General features: G+C 40.4%; 1 protein-coding gene across 1 annotated transcript; it reads left to right on the top strand.

Moving 5' to 3' along the window:
• Positions 1 to 5,321: 5,321 nt before the first annotated feature.
• LOC137291739 (SPRY domain-containing SOCS box protein 3-like) lies at positions 5,322 to 7,456 on the top strand. The gene has a single exon (XM_067823235.1). The coding sequence runs from the start codon at positions 5,414 to 5,416 to the stop codon at positions 6,215 to 6,217; it is 804 nt and encodes a 267-aa protein (XP_067679336.1). The 5' UTR covers positions 5,322 to 5,413; the 3' UTR covers positions 6,218 to 7,456.
• Positions 7,457 to 21,221: the final 13,765 nt, after the last annotated feature.

Genomic DNA, 21,221 nt, shown 5'->3' on the forward strand with positions numbered 1-21,221 from the left:
TAGGGTGTTTTAAGATAAATCCCTTTTCGGGCTAACGTTGTTTTTCGATAAAGAAAACCTTTCGAGCTTGGGGTGTTTTAAGATAAATTCCTTTTCGAGCAAACGGTGGTTTTGGATAAAGAAAACCTCTCGAGCATACTGTGTCTAGGATAAAATCACTTTCAAGTGATCTGGGTAGCGTCAGCATACGAGCGTCTCTGTGGAAGTATAATAAAAATATTACACATTTTTTAGAGAATCGTGCAGAAAGATGCTATTTTATATAAAACAAAATGTTCTTGCATTTGGTCGTTCAAGACAAGTTGTAAATTTAATGTCAAACGGTATTACGTGGTGAGGAAACTAAACTAAACTAAACTAAACTAAATTCTAAAAAAACTAAACTAAACTAAACTAAACTAAACTGATCGCATTGAGTGAACTATGAAGCTGAACTATACGTTACATAATAATGTCAAAACATAGAGGGGACATTGATTTATGTACATGACATGCAGTAGGGTGGGGGTCGCTCACATTGTGCATACTTCGCCATGGAAAATCATCACAACACGCACACGCACACAAGCACAAGCACAAGCACACACACACACACCACCCCCTACACCGACCATAGATTATGAGCGGTCCCTAAAAATAGACATTTATTACATATGTCATTATGCTATACATTATAAAAAAAATATGTTCTGTATACGATACGATAACACGATAAAGCTACACACATTTTGCTGTGTCTCGGCGGTAGGCATTGTAGAACAGTGATGTGTTGGAGTTATATTGTTTCCGTTGACATTCGGTATAGAGGGCAGTAGAGTACTAGTTTTTACGAGTGAGTTTAGTTTTACTCCGCGCTCTGTAATGTTCAGCTGGTATGCAAACAACTGATTCTGAAGCAGTCCAGTGATCAACAGCATGAGCATCGATCGATCGCTCTAGGATGCGATGTCATGTGTCAACCAAGTTAGCGAACCTGACCACCCGATCCAGTTAATCCCCTTTAGCACCAAACACGAACTACTGAAGATCAACTCTAACCCTCACCTTAGATATTAGACACATAGTTTAGTGTGGAAATGTCTAGTCACCCAAAATGTTTCACTCTTGTTTGATACTGTGAGATACATAATGATTCTGGACACAATTCATCTCACAGTTCAAGAAGACCAGTATTTCTGTGAAGATTGTTTGTATTTGTCATTGATTTATCTTTTATTTATTTATTTTTTTTTGAATATTGGTTTATTAGACCAGATTTTTAGTTCAGATTTCTGGATTAGCTTAACTTTTCAATCAGAAAATGGTCACGTACGGACGCTGTGTATCGAATGCATTGTCTCATAGACCATTCTTTTCGTCGAAAAACCTGTGACACTACAATTAAATATTCTCTTCAAATCCTGCGTTGTATGCGTCAGTTTGGCTGTACCTGTTCTTTGGCTGGTAAGGTCGCGATGGGGTGCTTCCTGTAATTGACGACCATTAGATATACAAGTCAAATTTGTACCAGCAGGTCGGCCGGTCACCTGCCGTGATTGCGTCCGTATTAGGTAAGGTCTGGCTTGATTTTGGAATCAGGTGTTGACAACACGTATTTGTCATAAATTATTACCTCACTGACCTAATACCATTATCGTCTGCTCGTTGCACGTGGCACGCGACAGCTGGTCGAATCACACCAAACAGCCGACAGCTGTGGTCAGCCTGTCCGGTGGTCATTTTCACTCATTATTGACTTAGCGTCCACGCGACGGATACAAAGAGCTGGTCTAAATCTCCTGGGACAGAGTCACAGACAAAAGCTAACGGTAAAATCAGACTGGATGATGAACGAGGTTAAAGGCAGATCACGGAATATCTTAGGCTTCAAAGTCATCACGGCTATACCGCCTTCCGCCTCAACATACGTAGATCGCGTTCGTGTCGACGGTGCTCTGATTTACGCAACTGAATGATTAACTTACCCTCGCGAAACAAAGCAGCTTTAGTTTCAGCCAATAGCATTTGCTACACGTGACATCTGGAGCCCCCGCTAGGATACCATGTCACCGACAAGTAAAACACGTGGCCCCACCCGGAATAAAATCAAACAATAGTCAAAATAAGCTAAGTTGAATTCTTATCACGTGTTGATTCTTTTCAAATGTTTAAAGGAGAACCCTTTTGTCGTATTCCAGCATTTGGTTATTCAGAAGGAATGCAACAGCCGTGTTTAATGCTGAAAGCAGTACCCAGCGTGTTCCACTAGGGGTGGGGGTGGGGTCGTGCGTTATATTCCGTTTCCCCTACCCCACGCGAACTCACAGCCGTGGCGGGCATCCTTTGACAAATATATTACACCTATACAACATCTTGATGTTACTCAAATTACCCCAGCTCTCCACCAGCTGGTGAAGTGAACATATGAGAGGTTTCACCAGCTGACAATATCTCAACGCATTGCAAGAAAAACATTAGCTGTACCAGCGTCTCTTTACTATTTATCCATATATATATACTCTTAAAAAAAGTAGGGGAACTGTACGTTCAATGTACGATTGTCCAAATTGGGAGTTTTATGGGATTGAATCTATGTTGATACAATAATAATGGATGTTTTGAGAATGCATCACCACATGGATTTCATTGTGTTTACGTGTGGTGATAACGTAAAATGCTGCTGCTTACACAAGATGAATGTCATTGTAACGTTCCCCAACGGGTTGAGATGCGGAAATATTTCGCGACGGTAATTCAACTTGTGCTGATGAAACGAAGAATCCACACCTCTCAGTTTTCTCATTTGTTTGATTTTTAACTGAAAAGCCACGATATGGCTGATGTACTTCAACTTTTATCTCACTCATGTAGCTGAAAATATCTTACATAGACGATATCATACCCACAATGGTAACTGTGCGAACACGTAACATCCAAAGCACATTTCTACATTGTGTTATATATTTTCATGTAAACTTTGAATAAAAGTTTGAAAATAATTTAAACTGCACAACAAACATTTTTATCTTTAATATAGATTTTCTTTTAATATAGACTTTGAAATAGCAGAGTTTAGTGGTTGCAAATTCATATTTGACCACTGTTTTCATTGAATCAATATATTTAACATAAAATTATCCAGCATCAGGTTTTTTTAAAAATTCTGTTTCAAGAATGAGTAATGACCAAATACACATAGTCAAATTGAAAAAGAAAACTTAATTTTCCATTTTAAGTGAAAAAAATACTTGGAATATTTTTACTTGGTCCCTTCAGTTCATCTTCACCTATCATCTATGATCATTTATCAATGTGTACGCCCTGTGGTAGCTGGGAGGGGATGATGGTAGACAGGGGTGTATTTTGGTGGGATACTAGCCGGGGAAGGGTAGGGGGTGGCTATAGTGTTTCTGAAAATATGACAGGTTCATATTGTAACATGATAATATAATTATCAAAGGGGTGTGACAAAATGGACAGCTGTATTTTGCTAAAGTATATGTTGTATTTTTCATGAGAAAATGACAATATGGCACTTTCGAGTGTCAACTTGGATAAAAACGTCCTGACGTTTTTATGTCTTAACGTACTTTAAGTTTGTCTCTTTGACATTCTTAAAGGTTTTCTACGGAAGCTTAGTAGGACCACGATTATCTCCTAAGTAGGACTTGATATCTCCTACGTAGGACTTTGTATCTCTTACGGAGAACTTAATATCTCCAGGAGATGATCGATATATGTTAATATACATTAATCTGAAATGGCCGACTTAAATCCACGACTTAAATCCATCTCCTGTTTCACTGTTTCAGTCACTGTTAGAGTCTACCGTCACGTGTTGTACTTTACTGCCTCGAGTTCAGTTTGCTCTACTGTTAAGTGTTGCAGTTAGGTCACTGTTGCATGCTGCACCTTGTTACACTTTTCAAAACCGGTATATGTCCAATCCGACTAGTTGTGAACACCGGCTTGTACAGTTACCATCGGCTGTACAATCCTACACGTTGTCTAAACCGGTTTATGTCTTTTGTCCCAATGACTGCCGGTTTAGACAGCTTCAACTGTATTTAATCGAGGAAAAGTACGCAGAACAAACTCAGTGTCAGAGCACTGTGCGAAAGAAATCTGTCAAAGTATTGTGGTGAACGGGAAAGGGGCCTTTGTACGTTAGAGACTAATGGGGAAAGCAAAGGCGACATGACTTCCATAACAAAGCTGTTATACCAAATAGGTCCAAGGTATTCATCATAGAACTGATATATCCTCTACAAACGAGAATGATTTGATTGGGAATTAAACGCACATACACACTAACGCACACGGGATGCGCTATGACTCTCGTACGTCAAATTCAGTAGTAAATCGTTAACTATTTCATTTTGACAGAAACAAAGAAGTCCACACGAAAGGAGACCCATTGAGGTGGGAGATTCAGGACCCGATACTGGGTAAAATGGAATTAATGTGGTTCGGTTACTGAGAGACGAACTACAAGGTACCACTTTAACATTGACTTAAACACCATCCCCTCGGAACGCCGGACTTACTGGCTGCTTTGTCACATGTCGCACACAAATGGCGGACTGCCGATTAAGCACACCGATCGACTTGTCATATTTCAAAGTCTGCCATCCCGATCAATATGGCCATAAAGACATAGCGACCAACTCGCTGACATCGCAGGAAACCATAAATATATAACGTTTCGGCAAAAACTGATAATATTGAATACGACTATCGATCTCAGAGTGCCCGTGAACCAGAACTGCATGCTTAACAGCTGCTCAAACATTCCAATTATATTCATTTGAAAAAACTGATAATTTGATACCTATTTAGACGGCATAATGTTTGTTGTACGTAACATGCAATAAAACATGCTTCGTTGTAAATATGATCATATTGCTTTACAAATTCGCTAGTTTCATTCGGTAACCCCTTTTTCTGATATTTCTCAAAGTCGGTGAATGACTTACGGGGATCATTAGTGTTAGCATATTTCCAAGCGGCAAAGTGCCAAATATTACAGAAAGCCTTTCCATGGACCCTCCTACATTAAACAAATGGCACATGCACATGCTGGAAAGATGATATTCCTTGCCCTATCGTGATTGTGTAGATCTCTATCAGCAACAAAATCAGGCAGGTTTAGGAGCTGGTTCTGAGACAGCAGAAACAATACCTCAGGCTGTCACCCCTATTCCAGCAATGGGCGGTCCCTACATTCACTGATAACTCGTTATCGACACGTGGCCGGCGCGCGACCATATTCCCGCAGGGATGAAAGGATGGGCGACAGGCGTACACAACACGATTCGTTCTCGCTGTGCGGTGCGCTCTTTGTTTCAAGGTCGGCAGTTGCTACCGAGGGCTAGGCCAGTTTGCCTAACGGTTCCAAAAGACGTATAAAAGGCAGGCTTGGGACGCACAATGCATGTTAGGCCTGGACCGGGTGGATGGAGGGGCGGTTGCACCCGTGGATACCGTCCAACACCGCGAACGGAACACACCTAAACAGCCGGCTCAAACACTTGGAGCAGACGACAACTATAAATCTTCCAGCAATATGCCAGATTCATTGAAAGACGGCTGCGAGGCCCGGTGGGCTTGGAGCAGACGGGACAAATCTCACGAAGTGAGATTGTATGGCAAAAAGATGCAGACGGCTCATTTCCATCCGAACTGGAGCAACGGAACCGCCGGTGTTCGGGGTACCAGACCCCTGAACTATGGACGACACTACTGGGAGATCAAGATTTCTCAGAGGATATTTGGAACCAGCATGATGTTTGGAGTCGGAACAAAACATGCCCGTCTGCATGTTGATGCGTTTGTAAACCTGCTCGGAGAAGATGAGCACAGTTGGGGACTTTCACACAAGGGGCTTCTCTGGCATAATGGCAAGTGGAGGCGATATTGTTCTCCATTCCAGGAAAACGAGTCAACAATAGTGGGCATGTTATATGACTGGTCTACAGGAACTCTGACATATTTCAAAGACGGAGAGTGTTTGGGAGTTGCATTCACGGAACTGAAGAAAATATCCGAAGGTTTGTATCCTATCGTCTGCTCCACCGCTGCTAAGACAGAAATGACCTTGGGTTTAAAGTGGCGAAGTTTTTCCAACCTGCAAGACCGCTGTCGAGCGACTATTCTCACTAATCTAAATGAGGAAAATTGTATCGAAAGATTACCACTGCCAAATCCAATGAGAGAATTCTTGCGAGAAAGTGGCTGACATTCATCTGTTGTCGTTTGTGTACTATTCATTCATTAATCAACTTCGACCGTTTCATAGATTCATATGAAATACAGAAATCAACGGGAGAAATCTGTCTCAACTGTACAAAGACTTCCAAACATTGACTTCAATATGGCGTTTTCGTCCTGACATTGTTTCGCCCGGATGCTGTATAATTGATAACTATTATCGATACGAAGATCTATGGCCGCTTGTCCCCAATCTGTTGCCCTTTGTTCGGGCAGGGTTACGGGTAAGCCAAATTCACCACCGTTATTATACCCAGCTGTAAAGGTTTTCCAGAGATGTGTCGCTAAATTATACATATTTGACATTAATAATTCAGAATGAACACCGAGGAATGTTTCCATGGCTTGAACAATGCGAAACAAAGGACAAAGCTGTCGTAGACACTGATTTTGAAATGTCGGCCGACGCTGACATTTCGTGTATAGTTATTAAGTTATTAGTGAAATATTTCCAAGTGCTATTTTTGTACTGAGCTTACGGGTGATATCGTATGACACTTGTAAGCAAGGATGAGTCCCAGCTAGTCAAATTGTGAATATGGATGTGTAAAGTTTCTTACGAAATGTTAGTTTGTTCGCAATTTCGCTCATTGCTGATGTGACAGTACAAAATGCTATACATTTGTTTTAATTTTATTCCGAAGTAAATTGATATATTTGGTTTAATTCTGTTAGGGGCAAATTTACAGCTGTTCATTATCAAATAAAGCGAAAGCCATACAAGCACTTAGACCGACGCTGGCATGGAAATCGATTTCCGACATATTTTTAGAAAGATCCATTCATGGCCGCTCAGCTTAAGCTTGAGTCATAAGTTGAACGACAGTTTGGCTACATGTCTTAGCACTGAGCGTTTTGCGAACAAACTTGTGTGTGAGAGAGAGAGTGTATCTATTTATGTATGGAAGAATATCTTCAACATTGTCATTCCGTGACGATAACAGGCGGGTACGATGTGCAATATATTTATGAACCTTGTCTATAGCAAGATATAATATATTTTACTGTTTGAATGTTGTAGTTTTCAATCTGCTTTAATTTATTGCCTTAGATAAATTCACGGGTCATTGAAATCCGCTGTACATAGACCCTTTAGCTCTAGAAGTAGAAGCTTGTACCATGCATGAAGTCATTTTTTACATGAATGTATTGTAGATGAAGTCATAGTTTATGCATATAAAATGAAGTAAAAATATTGTAAATAAAACTTGCCCTTTTTAGTTGTTTGAGCCACGAGTGATATGTTCTTGAAATTGGTAGCTGCGCATTTCCATCCATCCTCACCGCACAGGGGTATATTTCTGTTCGCTCTCTCTCGATGCAATGGGTATAAGAAGAGAGTGACGAACAAAACATATGCCATGCGCACTGGGTGTTTTGAAATGGTAGAAGACAGTTCGTTTTGGAAACTAAAGTTCAAACTTATAAACAGTTATAAAATACCACTGTATGGACTGCCCATAATGTTGAACGCAATTGTGCACTGGTAAGGCGTCTGCCGGTGGATGCACCTAGGTTCAGGTCCCGAGGTGGGCGCGTTTGCCTGTATCCTTAAACAAGATACTTAGATCCACATTGTTTCAGTTCACTCACCTGCAAAATGGGTACCCGTGAGGATGTGCTGGCGATGTGAGTGTTTAGTTCATTGCGCCTGCCAGGCAGCATGGTCCCCAGGGAGTTGAGAAAGAATCGGAAAATACGATAGCGTTCTGTGACCGGGGATAGTAATGTATGTAGCGCCGTGAGCAGGCAATGTGTGTGGTCTGACATATGACATATTACATACAGATGAAAATCTATCCTCTACTTATGTTCAGGATTCCCACAAGTCAGATATACAGCTGAGACTGATCTGGTCTTTCTATTAAAAGATTATATATTTTACATAAGGTAAACCTTTGTACTACTCCAGGTTTTCAAAGATTTGGCCGTAAAGGTGTCATTGCCAAATTCGCTTTTCACACTTCTTTGACTGGAACTGAATGTGTACGTACCGTTTTGTACTGCACAGCATTTCTTTTGAAAAGACACAAATGTGATTTGGCAATGTGCTTCTAGAATAATGTAGTTTTGCTGAAACAGTCTGTTATATGTAAACCCCATGCGATCCTATCCGAAATACCTCCATGTATATAATTTTTTCACGAATTTACCCTTCGAACAATCTTACATTACCAAGTTTATCATATTTTCAGGAAAACAACACTTTTATTAGAAACGTTTAAACTGAATTTCTTTTGTGTGGGGAGTTAAACGAAATTAAACGATATCGATTCCAGCGACTTAATTTACATACAGTATGAAAAGCAAGACGTCAATAAGGTCATTTCTCCGTTTGGTAAACCCAACAGTGCAATAATTACAGTATTTCGATTGGGAGGGTGGGGAGTGGGGGGAGATGTTGGCTACCTTTGTCTGGGTAATTACCAATCGATAACGCCCGTATGTTGAGAGAGCTGTCTCCCCGTTGGGGGTATTTTTCGTCATTAGAAATACTTTGAACCCAACTGTCTCGCTTCACTTTGCACTAATGAGTTCCATTCGATAAAGGTGTGATCACGTGATCGAGATGATGTATAATTAACTACCAGTGGTTCATTTCACAGATGTAATTTGAGAACGGATACAGAATAAAATACTTGAAAAGGATTCAAGGATATGGCGTTTGTCCTGATATACATTCTCATTAACATTTTCATACTTTGGTTATTAAATGTTAAAAGCAGGAATGTTTTTCTAGATATTGTAAGCTATATGGTATCCGTTTAACAAGCCAAATTACAAATACATACTTTAAAGGATTATCACATGAGGCTTGTGGAAATTTTTTAAATATTTTTTTTCGGGGAAATATAGTGTAATAGGTATGTCAGACTAAAACAATGATAACAATACTACAAATTAACGTCTTTAAAATCATATATATACGTTATTCCTCGCTCCTGGTAAACAAAGATCTGTATACCCGCAGCAACATGAAAATTTGATTTTAAGGAACATGAACTTTAGCAACTGGATTATTCAGCACCAGAGGCCACGTGGTAAAGAAGACATTACATTGTATCGTGCATCACGCTTGTGCACAATGTCAGGTGGGACAGATGGTTTAATACAATAATCTCTCTCAAACAATTGGATTTTAGTTAGACAGAAAGCCCAAATAAAATGTCTCATTTTGACAAATGACACAAATCCCTACATTAAGACCTAGACAGGAGATTGGGATCCTTCCATTACAGGCCAATGTTACCGCTCTACAACTTTGTACTGTCTTAACGTAATGGGATATTTGAGTAGTATTATATGGTTTATAGAGTCGGAATATTGATAACTAATAAATCATTTATACTATGAATCAGGCTGTCGTGGATAAAGATCTTCCCTCGGCTGCATATATACGATATATAGCCACTGGCCAATATACCCATGCAACAGGATATACATGTATATCCATGTGCAGTTTTCGTGTTGTCAGCTGTACTGATTATTAAACTTATATCGTATTTCCCCTAATGAGCGCCGGTATGGAAGTCTGTTGAAATAGTGGCGCCAAGGCGTTTATTAGAGGAAATACGGCATCAGAGGGGGTGGCTACCGGTGGAATAGAGGCGCTGTGATAGCCTAATTGTCAAAGTCGTCACACCGAAGTCCCAGGTTCTATTCCCAACATGGTTACAATGTGTGGAGCCGATTTCTGGCGTCCCACGCCACTATATTGCTGGAATGTTGCCCCAAGCGGCGTAAAACCCAACTCACTCGTTGTTATATTTTTGCCGTCTCATTGAAACAACATTTGTTCATTGTACGGAGAATCCCCGACTCTCGGCATATATAGTTTTATCGACTTCCTTTTCAATAGTCTGCGGAAAAGAACGAGTTATGACGAAAACAATACTGGCATTGCATACCCGTTTCTATTCTGTCTCGAAGCAGGGATAATCTACATCTACAACTAATCTCCAACTGTTAGAGTCTCCCAGGTCACAATCCCTGAATCACATCATTTACCCTGTTACCTAAGTGCTCAAGGTAGACCAGCTTTCCTCAGGTCCGTGTTCTGAATCTCGAATCTCAGTGCCGTGGTTGGGGCGTTGGGTTATATTTGTAACTAATAGTATCTGAATCATATACTGGACAAAATAAGATAATGATATTGGTGTTTTCGTGACTGATATTTCATCTGTATGTCAATGAATAAATACATAAGTATTCATAAATTCCAAATCTACAAATATCTCTAACTATTTTTGTCCAGTATATATATATATTCAGAGACTAAGCGTTAGTCCTTTTCTTATTCTGTGGCAGCGTTTAACACAGCGAACATAGCTCTACGTTGTTGACGTCCGATAATAGGAGTTGGGAGGTTTAGCCCTGTACAACCGCTTTGTGACACGGGACCCCGCGGGCTCGGATGATATTATTCTCCGTATATAAGGGATTTGCTGTTATTGATACGCCCGCTGACGTGTATACATTAGTCAGACGCAGGTAGCGACGGAAGGAGTTCTATTATTAACGAGACTTCTCTTGTGCTGAATTTAAAATCTGTTGTTAACGTTTATCATAGAACGCCGGTATCATTGACAAAACACATGGCATGCGCGTAGTTTCCCAGTGTTTTATTTAGAAATTATTCAGCTGTTGCCTAGCGTGTCGTTATTTTGAATGAGTAACTGAAAAATGAATATTTTAATTTTTTCAGAATTTAGAACGGTTATTATGCTGTAATTTGCTGTTTGTGAATCAACAGAGTGATGAATTACCTTTGAACATTAGAAAGGCGAAGAAAAAAGTAAACCTAATTTGAATATCATATTTATACGAGATCAAGGAGGGCTGTCTGAGCAAATTTGGCAATGTGTATCCGATGGTTTAAATTTTACGTACTGGAGAATGTTTTATAATGGTATAATTACGTAAAGTGAGTTATTATACGTTCCTTTTTTAATGGATGTGTTGTAAGTAATTAGCATATACGTTTAATTTGAACTCTGGAAACTCAGTTGACTGATCTTCCACTAATCAGGAAACCCCACCTGCCTTTAATTGAATACAAATGGCAGTATTACGAGTATTCGTTTACCCACATCTGTCTGTATTAGCGGGAGTTCATTATATACAAATGACAGTATTACGTACCATGGGTTCGTTTGTCCACATCTGTCTGTATTATCTGTCATTATGTACAAATGACATGCGCAGGCACGTACTTTTAGAAGCAATTTTGGTATCTTTTGAAAAGTAAAATACTAGAAAAGCGTCATTTTTTAACAATGAACCGGATTTCACCCAGAAATTACAAAGTGAATGAGTTTAGTTTTACGCCGCTTTTTAGCTATATTCCAGCAATATCACGATGGGGGAGAGCAGGAAGGGGCTTCACACATGTGGGAAATCAAACCCGGGACTTCGCCGTGAAGAGCGAACGTTTTAACCACTAGGCTACCCCACCGCCACAGAAATTACAAAGGATACCCTTTGGATGTAAGCAGTCGCCCAAGCAATGCCAAGTTAAAGTGCAAAACACTGTGTAAATCCTACCGGCATCAAACACGTCACGATCGACCAATCAGCAACACACACGCGTGTATACTTTCTTTAATACTTCAGTTTACATGCATAATGGCTGACACGTTACTTCGGTATCTGTGTATAGATCGACACAATTAGATTAATCTGTACACTTCGCTGAACGTTTAAGAGGGCAAATATATGCGACAGATTGAGAGGTGCGGCAACCTTAGGTTATAATTGATAACGCTCCGTGTTTAATTAATCTCGCTGAACAGTCCCCGTTCCCATTTCTTTCATGCTTTGTTGCGTTTAAGATTTAATAACGTCGGACAGACAGCTTCATGTGGACATTAAACGACTCAGCCCTTATGAATAGCCACCCCACCCTCTCTGTACCCTTGACTTCACCCCGTACTCCTCACCCCCTCCCCTTAACCCCTCACTCCCTTTACAATAGACGTCCACTTGAGCCACTTGCAAACACCTGCTCCCGTTCGTTTGCTAATTGACAGGTAGTAAGTTTTAACATTAAAATCCGATCGGGCGAGGATTTACAGCGGAGTAAAGTTACGAAAATTGGACAGTTTATTGAAATTACAGAATTTAAGGGTTTTCAATGAGTTGACAAACGTCAAGGTCAGTTTGGAATGTAAGGGTAAGGATACGACCTGGGCCGTGAGGTCAGGGTGTCGGGAATGGAGTTCACCCCAGGAGCTGTACCATTCACCCTGAGACCCACTTTGCCAATCTCAGTTTCAGAGGGGTAACGCGGAAAACATTTGTCATCTGTAGATATTTGAAAAGGTTGACAGGTTTTTTTATCATGTCGCTAGATGGAAATTCAAAGGTGAATCTGACTTTTCATTTTGACTTAATCAGTCTTCAGATGAAATATTAAACAGTAATTGTTTTCAAGGACGGACATGTTTAGATATTTCCTCGAGTCATATTAACACCTGTCATTAATTGTAACTGAATAGATATATGTGGGATGCTAAACCTACCCCAAGCTATGTACACAGCAACGTGGGTAATGTACGCATGTATATTTTCTGGGTGATTTCAGTGTTACCCTTTACAAACATAATGTTTAATTTACGCATCAATAAAAAACATGACTTAAGTGTATGGGGTTTTTTCCAAGGTACATTACCATGGGTACATTGTGTAACTTTGCTCGACTTTGCTGTGATGGCTCACTCACTCGTGGGTGTCACTGTTTACATGAGTCCGTCAACGACGTGTCGCCGATCTCAATCCCATCGACATGTGTCATCGGTCCCCTCCTCACCTCTGTCAATGACATGTGTCGCCGATCTTCTCTTCACCCCCATCAAGGACATGTGTCACCATTCTCCTCACCTCCGTCAGTGACATGTGTCACGGATCTCCTCACCTCTGTCAACATGTGTCACAGATCTCCTCATATCCGTCAACGACATGTGTGGCCGATCTCCTCACCCCCGTTAACGACATGTGTAACTGTTTCAGAGCCGATATTTTCCAGCAAGCAGATTTAATACCCCAAATGCTTAAACAAATAGACAGAAGGTGTTCATTGTAACAAAAACGTTACGTTGAAACATTGTATAAATGTATAGGTTGGTCTCTGTTAAAATCCATAGCATCAAAATAATACAAACCAAGTCTTCATACACCATTTCGAGGGCTAATCGGCCAATATCAGATTTGAGTACAATACAAAAAAAATATAGCAACGCCAAAAATTACCAACAACAATGGTATCACTGTCTTTTAAATGACCTTTACAGCAGTTCTAAAATTTCTAATAGGGTGTAGTCACCATGGAAACATACTGCGTTTTTGTCCACAAAGAACACCTCATCAGTCCCTGTGCACCAAGCGCTTTATGCCTACGAAAGAATATCTTTGTTTATACTGCTACGAGTCTTTCTGGCCTCTTCTAAATAGAGTAATTTATATTCGGATATAAAAGTCCTTAGTTACCCCTAAGCCTCCGATATAGTCGACTTCCTCTACTGGGCACCACCCCCTCATATTGTTCCTCCGAGACCGGGGCGACCATGGGAGGTGACGCATGGCACGCGTCTGAAATAAGCCACGCGACTCCCACGCGACCCGGATTGAGGCTCACAAAGACGAGGCTAAAGGTCACCAAGAGACTGCCATGTTTGTTCGGTTCAAAGCAACGGTAATGAAAGCTGAATGACTTCTAGAGAATCGTGTTTATTCATTCGTGTCATGTTTATTTGTGATAAGAAATGTTACTGAACTGGATATTATTTGATTTGAAGAATTAATAATTATGAAGTTAAAGACACATGTCACATTTATTGATTTGTACATTCGACTTGCTGGGAAGCCATCAGGCTAACGCACAGTGTCTGCAGATATATGATTTTGAGAGAAACAAGAAGCTATATTCAAGCTGAATGGGATCCTCTGGGAGGTGGGAATTTCTGGAAATATTCATTCTTCGTTTGGGCTAGTGCATGGACGGATGCTTTGTCACCGCAAATACCTGAGTGGAAAAATCCCCGGTGATATAGGGATTCTGAATCCTATGGAAAACCTGCTTCGTTTTGGTTATGGCATAGACTAAGGCTTCTGCTCTGAAAATCTATTTAAATTGGAAAGTTTGGTTGCTTTGTTTTTTTAACGCCACACTCAGAAAAATTTCAGCTATATGGCGTCGGTCTGTAAACAATCGGATGTGGGTCAGACAGTCCACCGATCCAACAGCACCGATCTACGCAAGTGGGATAAGATGCACTGTGTCAACCCAGTCAACGAGCTTGACCACCCGATCCCGTTGGCCGAATCTTTCGACAAGCATGGGTTACTGAAGACCAGATCCCGGATCTTCACGGGTCATACATGTCAAGACTTAATGTGGGAAGAAAACCCAAAGTGAGAACGGGCCTTAGGCATTGACCGCTCTGGTGCCTATGGCAACATGTACACAATGTTTGTGACTTGTATGCCACAATTAGAACTCTTTTTCAAAATATGTAGGTTTTTAATATTTCGTGGGAGGGGTTGTTTTGTTTGTTTGTTTTTTGTCTTTGTGTTTTGTATTGGCTTTTTTTAGGGCAGGGGGTGTACTAAAAGGTGTATACTTTCTTTTGTCCATCAGTTTATTTCATGATTAAATATCAGTGATTAATGGCTATGTGTATTATAGAGTTTGTTTTTTTCCAAGCCACGACACTGTGAATTCTCTTGATGTTGTGATTGCACGCATAAGGGAGGTAACTGAGTGGTTCAATATAGAAACAAATCCGAAAATCGGTACCAATAAGAGATTCTGTAGAGCAAAAATATTGACGTGAGACCGTGGTGTTTATTCTTGAAATGAACGCCGCTGAAATCCGAGGTTCAACTAAGAACAGCTGGCTGTCAACTTTGTGATGTATTTTTAAAAAGTCACAAGATCGATACCATCAGTCCCAAACATCAACCCAATTTTCTTTCTTTTCAAAGCGGCGGTTTTTTTCAGCCACCGTAAAACCTTCCCTCAAGAAAATTATGGTTACGCGCCCCTACGGTTTTAAGGTGTATGTGCCTTTAAGATCTCGATATTCAAACGCAAGTGAGTTTGGTTTTACGCCTCTTTGAGTGAGTACCTTTTACAACGTTTTTAGCTATATTCCAGCAATATCACCAGAAATTGGCTTCACACATTGTAACCACTGGGAATCGAACCAGTGTCTCCGGCGTGACGAGCGGACGCACTAACTACTAGGTTACCCCAACGCCGCGTTGGATAATATGACAGTGATATGGTTGTAATTGGTTAAACTCAAGGGAGTTGGTATGGTGCTGACGAAGTTGGAAACATAAACAGGTTGAATGTGGGATTATTGAACGTCATCCCAGGTTGCGCGTACAACTAAGAGAGACAACTCTGCACAGCAAACCGCTACACCTTAGACGAATGATTGAGTGAGTTTAGTCTTACAACGCTTTTAGCAATATACCAGCAGTATCACGATGGGGGTGGGGGTGGGGTGGGGGTACACCAAAAATGAGCTTCACACATTGTACCCATCTGGGGAATCGAACCGCGTGTCACGACCTTGAAGAACACGACACACAGAACACCAAGAAGAATAGACTGTAATTTAAGATACATCGGATGCTGATAATATTGATCTACTAGTCTGGGACTCCAATTAATACAGGTGCCAAAACATTATAGGGGCGGAGGGTAGATTTGGTCGTCAATCATTCTTTTTGACAGGTATGTAATTAATGAATAACAATTTTTCATAAATGCCTTCAAGACATGTGCCAAGCGAGTCGCGACAGACAGTTAAACGACCCACCAGTGTCACCCTCATACATATTTGAACATTTTAAACCATGTGAAACGCCATGACCTGAAGGCATTGAAAGATTCAAACAATCCCGCGACAGCTGATAGCCTGTCACTGCGCGGAATGACCTTTACCCTTCTAAATAGTTTTTTCTATAGACAGAGGACTAGTCTGGCACAATGACAGCCGATGATGAAATCGGCATCCCGACTCTGACCATCCTTATTCTAATGGACGCCCTTCCTGTTTTAATGCGATTTATGAGAGCTGGTCACGATAGGACTGCGAACACCTGCAGCTTAAGGCGGACATTGTGAACCCGCGTGAAACTCCACCTTTATTCAGGTTGATTATTAACCGATCAGTCAACACGAGGCCGTTATCAGATAAATACTGAAAGGTTGTTATATTATATATGCTGTAATACCCAATAATGACATAAGTATAAGTTTCACCATTACGGTTAATTTTTCAACGATATTTAATATTATGCAAATTAGGTATTTACCCCATCTCGGTAATGAACACTTGCCTCGCGTATTGTTTTGTCTCATATTAACTACAGACAAAGAAGATAGCCTTCTATATTACCGGATCTCTCTCCATGACTTCTACAGAATATACAGTGAGAGAGAGAAAAAGAGAGAAAAATGTTTATTTATGTGTCACATGTTATACATATCTAAAACATACATACATAGTCTAAAACGTTGCTAAAATATCCGGCCTTATGGCCTACGAGACACAAGACACTATAGAACCTATAGTGGCGCATGAAGTGAATTATCAATCTACAAGCACCAGTGATATAACAGTCCTATCGCAAAGCCATGTTTCTCTAAATCAGTGACTGGGGATGTTTCGAATGCCTAGGAAAAAAAGAAAATTAAGCAGAAGACAATAAAAAAAGAACACCCACCCCACCCCATCCACCCCACCCCATCCACCCACCCGATCTTCAGTAACCCATGCTAGTCGTAAGAGGCGACGAACGGGATCGGGTGGTCAAGCTTATGTCATCGGTTTCCAGTTGCACAGATCGATGCTCATGTTGTTGAGCACTTGACTGTCTGGTCCTGACTCGAAAACTTAGCTGGAAAATTCCTGAGTGCCGCATTGATAAAAATGCAAATGATGAAGCCAAAAAGAAAAAAGATAATGGAGATAAATAAAGGGAAAACGTGAAAAAGTATTCCATTCCTTCAGAATTGTTTCATCTGTATGGACATGCATTTCTTTTTCCCAAATGCATTGGCATCGCCTAGTGGTATGCTCGCAAAATGGAATATCCCCTACCTTTCTCTTAATGGTCCTAAAACGTTTAATTTGAATCGTCAAATGTAGCCATTGCGTGTTTGTTTTTACCTTCAAAGAGTTGAAATTGCCCTTACCATGCAAGTGACCGCTGACAAAGTGTGTAGATTGATACTATCGGAGATAGAGATGAGTTAACCATGCGTAAAATACACGGTGACGTTAAACCATGTCCGCTTACCGTAGATGAGTGAGACGTTTCAAGTCCAACGGACAATGAACTCATTGTGGGGACACATTGGGGATTAATTTGGGAATAGAGGGACAATATAATTTGGTAGGGGTTGGAATATTTGCGAGGCTTGAACAGTGCTTAAAATGTAATGTTAAGGCATGTCGGCTGAATATGGAAGGCTCATACTCAGAGGAAATCAGTGATCGGCGGATCCTGTGCAAATGATTCCATCTTTGGCCACAGACGCAATTCTGACATTGGGCCACTAAAGCGGTCGCTTCCTACCTTGGGCCAATCCAACGCACCCAAGTTATTCCTGAGAAACGCAGGCCACTGAAGATGGTTTTAGACAGTTAAATGGTTGCTTCTGTGAATCTTGGACCATTCGAGCGGATCCAGACAAGTAAAATTGTTTTTCCTTGAGTCTTTCCCCACTAAAGCGGGCCGAAATATGGCAAATGGTTGCTCCTAACAAATTTAGGACATTACAGCAAATCTTGATAGGGCAAATGATTGTTCATTACAAACTTGGGCCACCAAAACAGATCTTTGGTGAGCAAATGGCTGCTCCTTGCAAACTTGGAACTCTAAAGCGGATCCTGACAGGATGCTATATAACACATGGTCGAAATATGAGAAGGAATAGCCCGAATCACATCTGATGTCAAACCATACGCAGGTGACCTCTGTTCGGATCGCTACAGACATCGTTTCTCTTCCTCTTGTTGTTTTCTTCTATTACGTTGTTTAATTCTGCTCCTATCGGTTTTTTTCTGTTACGTTGTATATTTCTGATCCTATTGTTGTTTTCTTCCACTACGTTGTTTATTTCTGTTCCTATTGTTATTTTCTTCCATTACGGTGTTTATTTCTGTTCCTGATGATGTTTCCTTCGCTAACGCGGTTTACTACTGTTCCTATTGTTATTTTCTTCCATTGCGGTGTTTATTTCTGTTCCTGATGATGTTTCCTTCGCTAACGCGGTTTACTACTGTTCCTATTGTTGTTGTTGTTGTTGTTGTTTTTCTGTTCCGCTATATTCTACGGTCGGTTTCCTTCTATCATGAGCTGTTGTTTTACTGTTGCTTTCCTCCCACTATGCTGTTTTCTGTCTTCTTGAGAGTTGTTGGGAGCTAGCTGCAGTGTGTCGTCATGTAGTAGATAACCTTCTTGATAAGTTTTAATAAATGCTGATTTCATGTATGGAATATTTATGGACATCTCACTTAGTCTATTTTCATCATCTGGGTTCTTGTGAATAAAACTATTGCATATATTCCGTTGTCATGAGGCCAAACAAACATGGCATATTTTGTTCTTGTCCAATGATGTTTGATAATGATATGTTGCTAGGTAATGTGTGCCATACGTCAAATGATACATATTAACAGACTAAATTCTGTCATGTTTAAAACATTCAAAAACAAAGTGCGTGAAAGGTACGTAATAGAAGAAACGTAATAGAAGGAAACAACAATAGGAACAGAAATAAACAACGTAAAAGAAGAAAACAACAACAGGAACAGAAATAAACAGCACAACAGAAGAAAAAATCAACACTAGAAAAACACCATAGTGGAAAACAAATATGGAAAACAAACAAAAGACGTTAATATGAAGTTATGCTTTATTAATTACATTAAAGTCTTATTACAACACGTAGCCTTGGGGGACATACACGTTGATACATCAGGGTAAGGTTCTGTGAATGCAATTAGTTTATCAACGTCCTTTAGGCAAGAATCATATGTACGGAAACAAGCTATACACCTGTGACCACAATACTTCAAACACCCAAACGTAAACTGCTATCATCAATACAGGGCTTCAGGCAGATTCATGGGGCAAGAGGCAGATGGCATCGGAGGGGTGTGTGGAGGGGTGATGGGGGTACTAGCACTCCGCAGATGCACTTTATGACTTTATCAGACAGGGAGTGATGGGGGAGGGAAGACGCAAACTGGGGTCACACGTGGGTGCCAGTGTATTGTGGTTACTGGAGTGGAACATATCTGTCGCTCAACTGTTATAAGGTCATCGATTTCGGCTCGTTTGAAAAAAAGTGCTACTTTATATTTGTGAAGCGGTCACCGGTTTAATGACGGACATAAAATCTGTATCTAAACAGCGAACGGGGAACCTGAAACGCCATGGGACGTCAAAAAGACAGGCGGACCCTCAGAATCCTTTTGGACAAAGACGTGCATTTGAAACGTTCATGGCTGTGTGTTTGATAAGAAACATGTCATTTATTTCTTTACAAACGGTCGTTACGCCAAGTGAGAAAAAGTAATGCAAGAAAATGTGTACATGTGTAATTATTATTCTCTTTATTATGTCAGTGAATCTCGAATATCTTACGAGTCGATTTTACATTGTAACAATAGGTTTACATATACGTAAAGTATTTCTGTGTGAAAGAAATGGCACAAAGTAACAGTTGTATTTAAAAAATAACCAGGAGTAGAAGTATTCAAAAGTAATTACACGAAGTCGTGGAAGCACTCAGTGCAGTTGATGTTTTTCTCTATTGCCTGGGAGATAGACAATAGTGTACGTTAAAAGTTACGTGCTAGTGAAATAGTTGATTAAATGAATTTGTTTGTTGTTGTTTTGTTTGTTTGTTTTTTCTGTAAATTACCTGATGTTGACCATGCGTGAAGAAACGGGTCTGAACTGAACTTCAGTAAGCCATGTCTGGTGAAAGGCGATTAAAGCGACCTTCACACGACAGACTAAAGTTTGACAACGCATCTTGTCAAACTCAAGAGAAAGTTTGAGAGTGTGAACATTCCAACAACTCGCCAACAACACCGTTTTCAGAGTTGTCAAACTGTTGTCGAGAAATAGGGGGTTGGCTCATGTCATCGTATCCCAATTGCGTAGATCGATGCCCATGCTGTTGATCACTGGATTGATTGGTCCAGATTCGATTATTTACGGACCGCCGCCATATAGCTGGAATATTGTTGAGTGCGGCTTAAAACTAAACTCACTCATCTGATGTCGGCGCCCGGCTTGCCCCGAACTACGGGTAACGCAAAATGCTGTTGAAAGTCCCTTTCACGTCGAGTTACGAAGGTTTCTCTGTACAAGAGACACCAAAAAATACCAAATCACGGCTGTGATTCAATAAAGGTCAATGCGGCGTAACTGATTATCAGGTTTCAGTGTTTCCTCTAAAAATCATGTCTTGTACTTTTTGTTTAACAGTTAAAAAATATATTAAATTTTCAGTCGTTATATTTTTTCTGAAATTGAACCGCAGCTCCTTTGTGAAGGGGACTTCTGTGGTTAATACTCCTTGTATTACCAACGTACAACAGTTCAACGCTGTGTCGATCTCTTTGATAGGGCAACAGATAGACTGACGTTTAGTCTACTATAACATGTTACTGGTATAACAAATAATTAATTTCAAACGGAAATGGAGACCTGAACTGATTGACATCCATTTAGTACTTCGTGACGGTAAGGGTGGGAGTGAGGTAAGGGTGGGAGTGATGTTAGTGAACATTATTCCAGCGATATGGTGGTGGTCTGTATATAGTCGAGTCTGAACCAGACAATCCAGTGATCAACAGCATGAACATCAGTATTCGCAAATGACACACCACGACATGTGTGAACCAAGTAAGCGAGTCTGACCAATCCATCCAGGTAGT

Source organism: Haliotis asinina, chromosome 7 (assembly GCF_037392515.1).
Source record: "Haliotis asinina isolate JCU_RB_2024 chromosome 7, JCU_Hal_asi_v2, whole genome shotgun sequence".
NCBI classification, from domain to species: Eukaryota; Metazoa; Mollusca; class Gastropoda; order Lepetellida; family Haliotidae; genus Haliotis; species Haliotis asinina.